General features: G+C 41.5%; 1 protein-coding gene across 2 annotated transcripts in view; it reads right to left on the reverse strand.

Moving 5' to 3' along the window:
* Positions 1-16,804, reverse strand: part of LOC139444318 (uncharacterized) — a 110,743-nt gene that overhangs the window by 66,084 nt on the left and 27,855 nt on the right. For both annotated transcript variants that reach the window (XM_071225252.1, XM_071225254.1), the window contains exon 2: positions 16,371-16,467. In XM_071225252.1, coding sequence (XP_071081353.1) covers positions 16,371-16,467 — 97 coding nt within the window. The remainder of the gene's footprint in view (positions 1-16,370; positions 16,468-16,804) is intronic.

Here is a 16,804-nt window from a genome sequence, read left to right on the forward strand (position 1 = left end):
GCAAAATTACTCTCCGGGAAATCATCTAAATTATCCTTTCTTTCATACAAGTTATTATTTAATGACGTCGTATTTTGAAATGTGTCAACCAAATGGATTACATATATCAAACAAACTATTGAGCAACTTGGACTCAGCTACATCTGGTTTTCACAAAGTTTCACAAATTTGACTTACCTAAAACATTTAATCCATGAAAAATTAAATGACATTAATCTACAGTGTTGGACAAGTGCAAGAGATAAATCTTCAAAAGGCACACTGTATATAGTATCATAAAAAATTATTGCCTTAATTATGAATAATGCTTAAACATACTGCAGAAAAACATTTGGGGAGTCTTACTTAATTCACACATTTACACATGTAACCATAATCTACATTTTGAAACTGGGAGATGGAGAAAAATAGCTTTAACCGAAAGAAAATGTGCACTTTGTAAACTATCTGACATGTTAAAACTTCAAATATGAACATTTTTATAATATCTTCACTGTACATCTGACCTAATCAAGTGCTACAAATTTAACTTTGTTTACATGTAAACTGACTTTCCAATTTAACAAAACTGCTAGTAAGGTCAGAATATTTGTGATTTGCTCGTTTTAATTCCTGAAAGTATTTTGATCTTAGCACTCATAAGAAGAGTTTTGTGAGCGATGTGAGAGGGCTAGCTGCTTCATGTCATGACGGGGGCTTGTCATGTGTTCATGGGCGTGGTGAAGCACAAACTTCATCATGTTACAACTGGCTAGCTTACAGCATTCTTCAACTTGCTCTTTCATTAAAAACAAATACAACCAGAGCAGGTGGTTTTCATCACATAACACAGAGATCCACTGGTAAAGAGAGTCGTCTCAATAATATACAAGGCAGGAAATTAACATGTTTGTCATGTGATGACTGTTTACCTCTCCATATGCAGGCTTCACTTACAGTCATATAGGTGGATGTCATAATGTCTGACCTCCAGCCAAAAATACACATCAACTGATCCTTGATGTGCAAAACGTCAGTGGCTGAAGGCCATTACCTGCAGAGGTAAGCATGGTAAGAGGACTTTAAGTCAGACATTACTCCTCCATACTTGACCTTGCAGCAAGCAACAATAACACGCTAACACCTGGATGCCTGATGCTGATTGCCGCAATTTGACAACAATGGCCATTATAGCTGAGAGGATAAAACTCGCACAGTGGGTATGGATATCTGTCAATCACACCAAACATATTTTGCAGCACCAGTCTATGTCAACATGTGTGTTTACATTTCCTGACAATAGACTCAAAGCTGGGAGTCTACATGGGAGGTGAGGTGCTGGTGTGGTCAAGTAATGTGTAGTGTAAGATATCAAGCCTGTCAGTGACCCCCCAGCTCACCTGCGACTCAGGCATGGCAGGTACATTTCTTTGATCTCCATCATAGGTCGTTATAAGGACTCATCTACCTGTGATTGACAGTTATTCATTTCAGTGGTTTGTCTATTTTAACAAAAGAGGACCACTATCTAAATGAGTATGTGACTTGTTTGTAAAGTTGGGTCATGTGGAGGGCTTGTCTTGAACGTGATCTGACCAGCAATTAAACCTGCACCCGAGACAGCCGGGCAGACAGGACATACAATGGGTGTTAAACTGACTCCCAGCGAGTGGCAGCTCAGTCTGCCTACAGGAGATAAGACATGAGCGTGGAGATGGACATCAACATTACGTGATGGACAGAGCTGGGCTATAGACAACAAACACAGCCAACAACAAATATTGTGGGTGGCCACTCTGGCTACTGCCTATATCCTACTCGCCCAATCATCAGTGTTGCTGCCCCTGTAAGACTGACAGTCTACCTTTCACTTTCTGTTATTGAAATCTAGAGTATACATTCACCTGATGAAGGAGTAAGTATGTACTCTGAAACGTTGTGTTCCTCTTAATAAAGAAGTCGACATCCATAAATTCTCTTCCTTATGTGCATCCCTTCTAAATGCCATTCAAAGACCTAAAGGAGTATACAGTTGTGCAATTGATTTGTAACAAATTCCTGTAAATAAGGGAACTATCATTCAAGTGATGTGCTAACATATAGTTGTTTCCAAGCAAGACAAGTATTTCCAATATAAAAACAAACAAGACAAAGAGTAAGCAGGCCTCACTAATATCCAACATAATTCTATGTTCAAAACATGAAAAAAAACAATAGTTTCTCAGGAAATCCAAATATTGAAAACAAAATCTGCACAGCATCTCTCCTATTGGTATAGAAACTGTACCCCAAATTAGAAAAGAATCCATGAAGTAGTTTTCAAGTTATAGGTTGCACAAATGTGTAAGTAAAAATATTAAAGTAAATTAATGAAAAATAGCTATATATTTCCAGAAAATCCAAATATTGAAAACACAATTGGCACTGCACCTCTCCTATTAGTAGAGAAACTGTACCCCCAACTGGAAAGGAATCCATGAAGTAGTTTTCAAGTTATAGGTCACACCAATGTAAAGTAAAAAAGTGTAAGCAACATCAAAACCATCATCTTTTTTAAGAAAAGACACATATCAAAATTAAACTTTGCACTGCACCTCTTCTATTAGTATGGAAACTGGTCCCTAAATTTGAAAATAATCCATTCTGTAGTGTTCTAGGTAACACAAATGTTTCAGTAAAAACATTTCTAAGTAAACAAAATGAAAAAAGCTGGGTTTTTTTCAGAAAATCTAAACACTGAAATCAAACTTTGCACCACACAATGGTTATATATGCATGATGAAGAGCGCCATGGATGGTTATATATACATGGCAGAGAGGTTCTATATGCATTTTGTAACATTCAAATAGAACAAACTTGTATGGTGGTAGGTATAAAAAGTGTTCACCAAATTTGAAAAGAATCTATGAAGTAGTTTTCAAGTTATAGGTCACACAAAAGACTGACCTCGAAAGGACGGACTGTTGGAATCCCTTGGTATAACCATACACCCCCGCCCATGTGTCTGTGTACAAATCAAATGGATGCTCCCTAAGAGTGCAAATTCAGGTTGAGTATGATGCTTACACTGTTAATCTGGCTCTCTCTATGACATCAACAGGTCACACCTCTCCTTGTCATTTTACAGTGCACCCATTTATATGTTATCATCATTGTGGTTAGGAATAGTAATACTTGGCAGGATTATTCGTTTATATGTGGGTTTTCATGTGGACTTGTTTATAGTAAAAGGATAAAAGCAACATGCATTATTTTTACTTGTTATTTTTGTATGAAAGTTTTAGGAAGTATTTCTAACACCTGTTTGTATGCCTGTACACTGAGGCTACACAACACACAATGCAGTTGGCTGCAGCAAGCATGGATGGAGACTAAACTCAAATTCATCATTGCAAGCCTGCCAAGGAAAATACAGACGGGAAGATGTACATCCAGACATAGGAAAACCTTACTCTTGAATACAACACGTGTACTGTGTACCTGTGACCTTCAGCCTCTAGACATGACAGTGACGGCCCAGGTATATGACAGTTTCATGCCTCTCATCTCAACACTGTGCACTATAGCTGGCTTCTGCAGATAGAGTGATAAATGTGGTTACCATGTCTCTCATCTCAACACTGTAAACTAGCTGGCTTCTGCAGATAGAGTGATAAATGTGGTTACCATGTCTCTCATCTCAACACTGTAAACTAGCTGGCTTCTGCAGATAGAGTGATAAATGTGGTTACCATGTCTCTCATCTCACACCTGTGCACTGGCTTCTGCAGATAGAGTGATAAATGTGGTTACCATGTCTCTCATCTCTCACCTATGCACTGGCTTCTGCAGATAGAGTGATAAATGTGATTACCATGTCTCTCATCTCTCACCTAAGCACTGACTTCTGCAGATAGAGTGATAAATGTGGTTAGCATGTCTCTCATCTCTCACCTATGCACTGGCTTCTGCAGATAGAGTGATAAATGTGATTACCATGTCTCTCATCTCTCACCTATGCACTGGCTTCTGCAGATAGAGTGATAAATGTGATTACCATGTCTCTCATCTCAACACTGTGCACTAGCTGGCTTCTGCAGATAGAGTGATAAATGTGATTACCATGTCTCTCATCTCTCACCTGTGCACTGGCTTCTGCAGATAGAGTGATAAATGTGATTACCATGTCTCTCATCTCACACCTGTGCACTGGCTTCTGCAGATAGAGTGATAAATGTGATTACCATGTCTCTCATCTCACACCTGTGCACTGGCTTCTGCAGATAGAGTGATAAATGTGATTACCATGTCTCTCATCTCAACACTGTAAACTAGCTGGCTTCTGCAGATAGAGTGATAAATGTGATTACCATGTCTCTCATCTCACACCTGTGCATTGGCTTCTGCAGATAGAGTGATAAATGTGATTACCATGTCTCTCATCTCACACCTGTGCACTGGCTTCTGCAGATAGAGTGATAAATGTGATTACCATGTCTCTCATCTCACACCTGTGCATTGGCTTCTGCAGATAGAGTGATAAATGTGGTCACCATGTCTCTCATCTCACACCTGTGCACTGGCTTCTGCAGATAGAGTGATAAATGTGGTCACCATGTCTCTCATCTCACACCTGTGCACTGGCTTCTGCAGATAGAGTGATAAATGTGATTACCATGTCTCTCATCTCTCACCTGTGCACTGGCTTCTGCAGACAGAGTGATAAATGTGGTTAGCATGTCTCTCATCTCAACACTGTAAACTAGCTGGCTTCTGCAGATAGAGTGATAAATGTGGTTACCATGTCTCTCATCTCACACCTGTGCACTGGCTTCTGCAGATAGAGTGATAAATGTGGTTAGCATGTCTCTCATCTGTCACCTATGCACTGGCTTCTGCAGATAGAGTGATAAATGTGGTCACCATGTCTCTCATCTCTCACCTATGCACTGGCTTCTGCAGATAGAGTGATAAATGTGGTTACCATGTCTCTCATCTCACACCTGTGCACTGGCTTCTGCAGATAGAGTGATAAATGTGATTACCATGTCTCTCATCTCACACCTGTGCATTGGCTTCTGCAGATAGAGTGATAAATGTGGTCACCATGTCTCTCATCTCACACCTGTGCACTGGCTTCTGCAGATAGAGTGATAAATGTGATTACCATGTCTCTCATCTCACACCTGTGCATTGGCTTCTGCAGATAGAGTGATAAATGTGATTACCATGTCTCTCATCTCACACCTGTGCACTGGCTTCTGCAGATAGAGTGATAAATGTGATTACCATGTCTCTCATCTCACACCTGTGCATTGGCTTCTGCAGATAGAGTGATAAATGTGGTCACCATGTCTCTCATCTCACACCTGTGCACTGGCTTCTGCAGATAGAGTGATAAATGTGGTCACCATGTCTCTCATCTCACACCTGTGCACTGGCTTCTGCAGATAGAGTGATAAATGTGGTCACCATGTCTCTCATCTCACACCTGTGCACTGGCTTCTGCAGATAGAGTGATAAATGTGATTACCATGTCTCTCATCTCTCACCTGTGCACTGGCTTCTGCAGACAGAGTGATAAATGTGGTTACCATGTCTCTCATCTCAACACCTATGCACTGGCTTCTGCAGATAGAGTGATAAATGTGGTTACCATGTCTCTCATCTCACACCTGTGCACTGGCTTCTGCAGATAGAGTGATAAATGTGATTACCATGTCTCTCATCTCTCACCTATGCACTGGCTTCTGCAGATAGAGTGATAAATGTGGTTACCATGTCTCTCATCTCACACCTGTGCACTGGCTTCTGCAGGTAGAGTGAATGCCCATGTATGAATATGGCTGCATCATGCCTCTCATCTAACACTTGTTCAATGGCATCTGCAGGCATCAGAATCATTATTATCTTGTCAAGGTTTTTGTATCTTTCCTACATGTCAGAATGTTAAGATCTGATTGGTTCACGTGATCTTGGTAGTTGATTGTTGTTTGCGCATCATTGAAAGTTACGAGACACAGCACAAGCTAACCTCAGTCTAATCGAACAGCTGTTTAATATCAATTTTCAGTTTGTTCTATTTTTTTTACAATGTCAGATTAAAACATGTCGCCAAGATAAATTCGCCGTAGAAGTATCATTCGGGGTATATGTGCCCTTATGCCTCCGGCTCCGGGTAAATGGCTGCACATTCTATGGCACTACATGATTCACTCAAAAATTGCATTCCTACACAATTTCTAAAGCATTTTCAGTGTGTGAAATTACATCTTAAACAAACATTATTTTAACAATGACATTATGTGATGCATAGATACAAGGCTCACATTTTTAATATATGATATTTACAATAGGGAAACAAATGAGCGCAATAATCGCTGTTCATACTGGCAACTCATTACATAAAATAGCGTCTTTTTAGAATTGAACAGTTCTTAACATATGTATCCTATAGATCAGTCAGCGAGTTTTTAGCTTGGCAGAAACAAATAAATATTGAATGTTGCATCAACATGAAGGGTTTAGAAGGTGAGTTGGACTGGGGAGATGGTGAGTTAGAGTTGTGAGGTCGTAAATTCCACTGCTACAAAATGTCAGCTACTCATGACAGTTTCATACACAAGACACAAATAAAATATAAGGTTTTGAAACAAGTCCAGAACCCAGCAATGAATCTTTGCTGTATATTTAGCTTGTTTCCCATGTCCTTATCACACAGAAATCCCGGGAGAGGGGAACATTAGCAGACTATCAGTGAGCAATGGGAAGGCTTATCACGTCGTTGACGGGGTTGCAGGTATCTGCAGGTGATAATTACATGATAACACGATGGTAGTACACCGGAAATTATTCACAGTGGAAACATGTTTACCACTTGTGGCACTGTTAAGCAATGTGTTTCCAAACATGATGGTATTGATGTCTTGCAAACTGAAGTGTCTCAGTGTGTGTGTGGTACTGTTTGTATAGTATTGGTACTTGGCAATACTTTCACAGTTACCCCTATGTCCTTCACAGATGTTAGTCCTACAGATGTGTTACCTACAGTGAGACCTTCTCTTGGTGTAGAGATGCCGCTCTCTGGAGTACTCATAGAACGTCTGGTATTTGGTAATGTGTATATGCTAGTTAAAAGATTCCTTTGATTGATTAAAATATCAATAAAGTTGTAGAGTATTATTCAGAAATGATCCTTTTGTAATCTAAATCCAATGTAAGATTACCTGATGGTACACACATCAGTCAGTATCATAACGGTTGTCAGTACTGTCTGCACTGCACCAGCTCACATGTTAACTAGTGACATGGTCAACAGACTTTAAGGCAACTTAGTTTTTATTCCTTAGATTACGATTCGAAAGACATTGAAAATGCCTTAGTAAAAATAAAAATAAATTGACTTTTTCAGGGTTTTTTATATTGCAGATGACTTAAGTTGTGGATACAAAATAAAATGTCACTCGATTTCTACAAACACACTGCAGAAGATTCAGAACATATATATTGTACCACCGATGCACAAATACAGTCTTGCAACATTTGTTTTGCCAGTACCTGGTGAAATCGCCCCCTTAGAATATTTGCGAATGCTCTCTCTTGTTTGCGCATGCGTAAATCCATCACAAGGAATGGGGTCATGGCGACTTATATGTGTCTCCAAATGTTCTGTGATGGAGGAGAGACAAGCAAACACTTTAAAAGAGTGATTATCCAGTTGACAGTTGGTGAGATCCTTTTCAAATGCATTGTATGTCAAAGACAATTCAGAACAACATTTTGGGGGTGGGGATTGTGTCTTATTTTTCAAAACTCTACATTAAATCTGGAGTCCAAAGTTTTGTAAACCAACTAATATCAAATACATGGCCTAACTTAATCGATGTTTTAAGCAACGTGTCAAAAATAAAAAGTTATGCTTTCATAGTGAAAGAAATTTGTTATATCTTAACTTTGACCTAAAAGTTATTCATGAAGTATTTACCATATGCAAAATCATGCATAAAAATTTAAATTGGTTGCATGCACTCTGGTGTAAATAATTCATAATTTGGTACCACTTAAAATTAAATTCCATACAAAATTGTTTAATAATCCATACACATTCAATTTTGTCATGATCTTCTTGTGTAACTACATATCTATTTTTAATCAATGGCCTCTGAGTACGTGGTATATTACATAACCTGTGGTAGAGTTCAATATTCAACTAGGTCAGTTCACACTGAACACACAATACTTCAAATAGGAAGGTACCCACTGTCTTTAATCTTAAAACAGCATCTTTTACTCAGCAATTTGCAGTCTAAGCTTCATGTAGTGGTTTTTACCTGATCTTTATTGTATCAAATTAAACAGACAATGAATAAAGTATAATGTCAACACCTGTTCCATCCTGAAGCAGTTTCATTACTGCCACTTGCTCCGTTGACATCTACACCACACAGACACATCAAACATCTACGTTGGCTTCACAAACAACCCATGCCAAGTCATGCAGTGTACTCTCAGGTGTCAGGCAGAACAAGTCCTCAAAGTAGGAAGTGCAGTGAGCACAAGTCATGCTCCCTGTAGCATCGTTGTAAAATCCACAATGAGAGGATATCATCAAATGTCAGAGATTACACATATTCTGAATACAAACTGTCTATCTTATCAGTGAGACAGTTTCATATTATTTTATGTTTACAAAACAAGCAGACTTGAAATTGTGCAAAGTTTGTATTCAAGTGTGTTTACAGAATTAGCGTTCACCATATTGGTGCCATTCTATGATTGTGATAAGGACCTACCTGTGTGTTGCAGGTACAGTTGGGACAGGTGCCTTAGTAATTCAAATGTGTGTTTGGGGTTACACCTAGAGCTCTTCCCCAGCTCCCACGTTGTAATCGTTGGCTCATTATCCTTCTCACACAAATACATCCAATTCCTTAACAGATGGCTGTCGACTTTGATAAAATTCAGGTATACAGATAAGTTCAATCTATTTTCGTGACAACAATCTTTGCACTTCTTGTGATATAAAATATTTTCCCTGCCTTTACCAAAATACATTATTTTGTCCTAAAACAGCCAATCACTCCAATGTCTTTGAATGAATTTCAATATCCAGTATTTAACTCCATACAAGACATGTAACAGACAATAGTGGACACAATGTAGCACCTTAAATTTGTAGGTCTTGAAAATGGATCCAAGTCATCTTTGCAAACATAGATTGAATAAACTGAACTGCTTTGAACACCAGGAACACTTATACAGGTGGAACATCCCTCCCTTCAATTACTCTCATCAAGGGCCACCACACCAACACCCTTGATGACATCCAGCTTAAAGGGGCACCACACCCACTCCCTTCATGACATCCAGCTTATAGGGGCAACACACCCACTCCCTTCATGACATCCAGCTTATAGGGGCAACACACCCACTCCCTTCATGACATCCAGATATAGGGTAACACCCACTGCCTTCATGACATCCAGCTTATAGGGGCAACACACCCACTCCCTTCATGACATCCAGCTATAGGCGCACACCTACAACCTTCATGACATCCAGCTTATAGGGGCACCACACCCAATCCCTTCATGACATCCAGCTATAGGGTCACCACACCTACTCCCTTCTTGACATCCAGCTTATAGGGGCACACCTACACCCTTCATGACATCCAGCTTATAGGGCCACACCCACTCACTTCATGACATCCAGCTATAGGGTAACACCCACTCCCTTCATGACATCCAGCTTATAGGGGCACCACACCCACTCCCTTCATGACATCCAGCTTACAGGGGCACCACACCCACTCCCTTCATGACATCCAGCTTATAGGGCCACCACACCTACACCCTTCATGACATCCAGCTTATAGGGGCACACCTACACCCTTCATGACATCCAGCTTATAGGGGCACCACACCCACTCCCTTGATGACATCCAGCTTATAGGGGCACCATACCCACTCCCTTCATGACATCCAGCTTATAGGGGCACCACACCCACTCCCTTCATGACATCCAGCTTATAGGGCCACCACACCCACTCCCTTCATGACATCCAGCTTATAGTGGCACCATACCCACTCCCTTCATGACATCCAGCTTACAGGGGCAACACACCTACACCCTTCATGACATCCAGCTTATAGGGGCACCATACCTACACCCTTCATGACATCCAGCTTATAGGGCCACCACACCCACTCCCTTCATGACATCCAGCTTATAGGGCCACCACACCAACTCCCTCCATGACATCCAGCTTATAGGGGCACCACACCTACACCCTTCATGACATCCAGCTTATAGGGGCACCACACCCACTCCCTTCATGACATCCAGCTTAAAGGGCCACCACACCCACTCCCTTCATGACATCCAGCTTATAGGGGCACCACACCCACTCCCTTCATGACATCCAGCTTATAGGGGCACCACACCTACACCCTTCATGACATCCAGCTTAAAGGGGCACCACACCTACACCCTTCATGACATCCAGCTTATAGGGGCACCACACCCACTCCCTTCATGACATCCAGCTTAAAGGGCCTCCACACCCACTCCCTTCATGACATCCAGCTTATAGGGACAACACACCCACTGCCTTCATGACATCCAGCTTATAGGGGCAACACACCCACTCCCTTCATGACATCCAGCTTATAGGGCCACACCCACTCCCTTCATGACATCCAGCTTATAGGGCCACCACACCCACTCCCTTCATGACATCCAGCTTATAGGGGCACCACACCCACTCCCTTCATGACATCCAGCTTATAGGGGCAACACACCCACTCCCTTCATGACATCCAGCTTATAGGGCCACACCCACTCCCTTCATGACATCCAGCTTATAGGGCCACCACACCCACTCCCTTCATGACATCCAGCTTATAGGGCCACCACACCCACTCCCTTCATTACATCCAGCTTATAAGGCCACACCTACACCCTTCATGACATCAAGCTTATAGGGGCACACCTACACCCTTCATGACATCCAGCTTATAGGGGCACCACACCCACTCCCTTCATGACATCCAGCATATAGGGGCACCACACCTACACCCTTGATGACATCCAGCTTAAAGGGCCACACCTACACCCTTCATGACATCCAGCTTATAGGGGCACCATACCCACTCCCTTCATGACATCCAGCTTATAGGGCCACCATACCTACACCCTTCATGACATCCAGCTTATAGGGCCACCACACCCACTCCCTTCATGACATCCAGCTTATAGGGGCACCACACCCACTCCCTTCATGACATCCAGCTTATAGGGGCACCACACCCACTCCCTTCATGATGTCCAGCTTATAGGGCCACCAAAACCTGACAGTTAAACTCTCCTGGATACCAAGGTGAACTTAGTTGCATTTGAACCTTTGACAACAAGATGATGTTCACAAAATGTCAAGATCCATGTCATTATTTATGAGGGGCAACTTATGATATGGAATGTTTGGCAGGAGAGCATCACGAACTGGATGGGTGTACAGTCATGAAGAACTGATGTGAAGAACAGGACACACAATTTTGTTACTGATCCCTCCAGTAGGGCTGGGAACTGGGATGCTATGTACCTTACATGCCTGATGTCGCTGATATATCTCACTATGTCCCTGACTGTCCAAGGTCTGTCCGACCTATCCTGGACTTTAACCTCATAAACCAGAGGCAACCTACACTACTCCATCCGGGGGACTTTATACCCCACTGCCACAAAACCCAGGATTAGCAAGTGAGTGGCCTCCCCTTGGTTACATGTAGAAGATACAGGCCAAGATCCTGCCGGTCAATCAACTTCACAAAGTTCACCATGACATGGCTGCATTTCAGGAACATACATTTGTAGGGTGAAATGTAGCACTGCTCGGGTGCCTACATACAGGCTAGAACGTAGCACTGTTCGGGTGCCTACATACAGTCTAGAATGTAGCTATGTTTGGGTGCCTACATACAGGCTAGAATGAAGCACTGTTTGGGTGCCAACATACAGTCTAGAATGTAGCACTGTTCGGGTGCCTACATACAGGCTAGAACGTAGCACTGTTCAGGTGTTTACATACAGGCTAGAATGTAGCACTGTCTGGGTGCCTACATACAGGCTAGAATGTAGCACTGTCCGGGTGCCTACATACAGGCTAGAATGTAGCACTGTCCGGGTGCCTACATACAGGCTAGAATGTAGCACTGTCCGGGTGCCTACATACAGTCTAGAACGTAGCACTGTTCGGGTGCCTACATACAGGCTAGAATGTAGCACTGTCTGGGTGACTACATACAGGCTAGAATGTAGCACTGTTCGGGTGCCTACATACAGGCTAGAACGTAGCACTGTTCGGGTGCCTACATACAGGCTAGAATGTAGCACTGTTCGGGTGCCTACATACAGGCTAGAACGTAGCACTGTCTGGGTGACTACATACAGGCTAGAATGTAGCACTGTCTGGGTGACTACATACAGGCTAGAATGTAGCACTGTCTGGGTGACTACATACAGGCTAGAACGTAGCACTGTCTGGGTGCCTACATACAGGCTAGAACGTAGCACTGTTCAGGTGCATACATACAGGCTAAAATGTAGCACTGTTCGGGTGCCTACATACAGTCTAGAACGTAGCACTGTCTGGGTGCCTACATACAGGCTGGAATGTAGCACTGTCTGGGTGCCTACATACAGGCTAGAATGTAGCACTGTCTGGGTGACTACATACAGGCTAGAACGTAGCACTGTCTGGGTGACTACATACAGGCTAGAATGTAGCACTGTCTGGGTGCCTACATACAGGCTAGAATGTAGCACTGTCTGGGTGACTACATACAGGCTAGAATGTAGCACTGTCTGGGTGACTACATACAGGCTAGAACGTAGCACTGTCTGGGTGACTACATACAGGCTAGAATGTAGCACTGTCTGGGTGCCTACATACAGTCTAGAATGTAGCACTGTCTGGGTGCCTACATACAGGCTAGAATGTAGCACTGTTCAGGTGCATACATACAGGCTAAAATGTAGCACTGTTCGGGTGCCTACATACAGTCTAGAACGTAGCACTGTCTGGGTGCCTACATACAGGCTGGAATGTAGCACTGTCTGGGTGCCTACATACAGGCTAGAATGTAGCACTGTCTGGGTGACTACATACAGGCTAGAATGTAGCACTGTTCGGGTGCCTACATACAGGCTAGAATGTAGCACTGTTCGGGTGCCTACATACAGGCTAGAACATAGCACTGTCCGGGTGACTACATACAGGCTAGAATGTAGCACTGTTCAGGTGTAGGCTTGAATTTGGCACCAAACTACTACTTGTAAGTATATTCAGTTACGTGTGAACACCTATTTATCAAATCGTTACAGGAACAATATTATCCTACAATGAAATATTTTACTTGTACTACAGACACAAGAAAAAAGAGAATATATTCACAGAATTCCATTAAAGGAGTACTTTCATATTTTATCTTCACCAAGGACCCTGGCACACAACGGAATTGATCAGTAGCAAGAAAGATGTTTTAAGATAATGGAAGTCGTACAGAAACATTGAGCAGACACGTTAGTAGCTCCTCACCTAGACTTCTTCATACGCACCATCCATGACCACCTAGGCCTCCATTAGGAAGACTCACAGTGCAACACCACACGTACAAAAATGAATCAGACACAATAACTCTGAAAAGCTATTGACAGTCATGATATGAGAGGAATGCTGTTAAATGACCCTGAAGGACCACCTGAACTCTATTCATTCCCCTGTCACAGATGCCATGCAGACAAAGTCACACATGGTGCAGTCAACTTAAATGAATACACTTGGACTCAGAAAAACCTGCACTGAAGAAGCAGCTTGTGCTTCTAAAGCAGCTTGCTCCTTCATATCTGCATAATGTTTATTGACCAAAAATCTGGGAATTGTGACTGTTCATCAAATCCAATTTATAACCGGTTTTATTTACTGACATTTGCAAATGAATTGTGCTGGCTACATAAGGAGACATAAACTAATAGTATCATTCTTGACAGTGTTGAATGTCATATATTCTATGGCTGTATGTACTTCTTCCTTGAAAGATGCTGAGAAAAGAGACTAATGACCTACCAGATGATGCTACAGAATATAAGGAGAGTCATCAGAAAGATGACATATCCCCCCGGCAGCTGTCTGTAAAGTAACCATTAGTAAATGTGCAATTCTGTATGTAATGAGTCAACAGTTGAATGTTCTTTAAAAGCATACATTGTTTACCCACTGAATGGTTTTCGAATTCTGCCCCGGAAACGAACCCGTTCCCCAATGGAGTCTAGGTCCAACTTCTTTCCATAAAAATTGTAAAAAATAAAAATTCGTAAAAAAATAAATATCAAAAGGCACCATTTCGGTATGTGCCTGATAGATTTGCCAAGTTTCGATCAAATACACTGAATTGTTTTCGATTTCTGCCCTGGAAAGGAACCCCATCCCCAATTGAGTCTATGTCCAACTTCTTTCCATAAAAATTGTAAAAAATAAAAATTCGTAAAAAAATAAATATCAAAAGGCACCACTTCGGTATGTGCCTGATAGATTTGCCAAGTTTCGATCAAATACACTGAATGGTTTTCGATTTCTGCCCTGGAAAGGAACCCCATCCCCAATTGAGTCTATGTCCAACTTCATTCCATAAAAATTTAAAAAAATATAAATTAGAAAAATCCCAAAATATCAAAAGGCACCACTTCAGTATGTGCCTGATAGATTTGCCAAGTTTCGATCAAATACACTGAATGGTTTTCGTATTCTGCCTGGGAAACGAACCCCATCCCCAATTGAGTCTATGTCCAACTTCATTCCATAAAAATTAAAAAAAATATAAATTAGAAAAATCCCAAAATATCAAAAGGCACCACTTCAGTATGTGCCTGATAGATTTGCCATGTTTCCATCAAATACACTGAATGGTTTTCGAATTCTGCCCCGGAAACAAACCCCATCCCCAATTGTGTCTATGTCCAACTTCATTCCATAAAAATTAAAAAAAATATAAATTAGAAAAATCCCAAAATATCAAAAGGCACCACTTCAGTATGTGCCTGATAGATTTGCCAAGTTTCGATCAAATACACTGAATGGTTTTGGAATTCTGCCCTGGAAAAGGAATTGATTATGGACGGACAGACGGACAGACAGACAGACGGACAGACGGACAGACGGACGGACAGACAGACTGGCTGATGGCTATATCCCCCCGCATTATATGCCAGGGGGATAAAAATGCACACATGAAACAAATCATACAAATTGTATGGCGATATGATGTCTTCTCAGCTGACATCTAACAATTGCAAAAGAAGAAACGATTACAGAAAAATTTTTTCAAAAATACTGAGAAGTTTATAACTCCTGCCTATGTCTATATGCTGGTGTCACCTCTTACTACAAGCAATAGAGTGCTGTGGACCTTCTCCTATATCTGGGGTGGACCCACTAGGGTTTTCCTTATCAGGTAGACAACAGCAACATTCTACAGGTTATTGGTGGATGATAACACATCCTCCAGCATGTGTCTGTAAGATTGGTTGACCATACTGTACTAATAGATGGAGACACTTCAGCAAACATCTTGGGGAACTAATATATAGGACAAAGAATATTTCCTGAAGACACAAGTGTCCTGATAAAGTCTCTATGAGTCTTATATATACTACATTGCTCCTGAAATAACGACCACATCATATAGGCTTATCGGATGTTGCCTGACTAATGGAGTGACTGTTGAATTATGTATCCGCTCATGCCGCAGAGCTCTACTGCAGGTTAACCTCTGCTGTCATAAACCAGTCTCTGAAGAGACATGTGCAGCTTTCATCTGCCAGAAAACACCATATAATTCACAGCAGTGACCAGAAAATCAATTCTCCTCCATGACACACAAAAATAAGTATTGGTCTGAGAAGTATAACCTGCTGCAATATGATAGACATGTGATAGACATGTGATAATCATGTGACATTACTCTCTTGCCTATCTAGATGACCACAACAATCACGTCACTCATATCATAATCTCACATCTTAGTTTGGTTTTATTGAATATTTTTTTCATGAAAAATGTATGTAAGACACTGAGCCAAAACCTTTTAAGAGATAAATAATTTATAAAGTAACAACTTAAAGGCAAACGAATCCATGTACATACAGGTGTACATGAACAAAATGTTCATGTTCATATTTACTGAACCTTGTATACCTTGCACTGGAAGGCTCAACAACATTGAATGATCGAGTGGTCCTTTACGGTTTTTATCATTTACCTTTTTTATCAGTATATGTCCAAGGCTAGTACTATGAAATCATTGCTGAGTGCAAGCATTCCCCATGTCAGTATCCTATTTATTGGACAACTCACCACTGGCTCTCCTGCGCTCCTCTTCCACACCCTGTTCCCCAGGACTCTCGCCATGTTTTGTGTCCGTCTTCTCCCCACTGCCGGAACGAGACACTGTCTGAAATACAGGGCATCAGATAGGAGTTGATTCTCATTTTTCTAGATAGGTGTTGAATGTCCTGTGTATAATAGCGATGTCATTTCTGGGTTAGTCAGGGAATATTTATACACCTGAGTGCTCCCATTATCCCTGTGTTCAACATACATTAGTGTGGCAAGCAGGTATGAAACTACATCATTTGTATTTACCCTAAAAATACACTGACAATGAATGGCAAAGAAACATTACAATTTCAACCTCTTTCCCAGTTAGTAAATCACATCCATGACTTATGGAAGGGATAGAGAGACTTTTCCCCAAATTGCTGTGACACCGACATCTCATACATGACCAG

Source organism: Haliotis cracherodii, unplaced genomic scaffold (genome assembly GCF_022045235.1).
Source record: "Haliotis cracherodii isolate W230 unplaced genomic scaffold, xgHalCrac1.p SCAF_5, whole genome shotgun sequence".
Classification (NCBI taxonomy): domain Eukaryota; kingdom Metazoa; phylum Mollusca; class Gastropoda; order Lepetellida; family Haliotidae; genus Haliotis; species Haliotis cracherodii.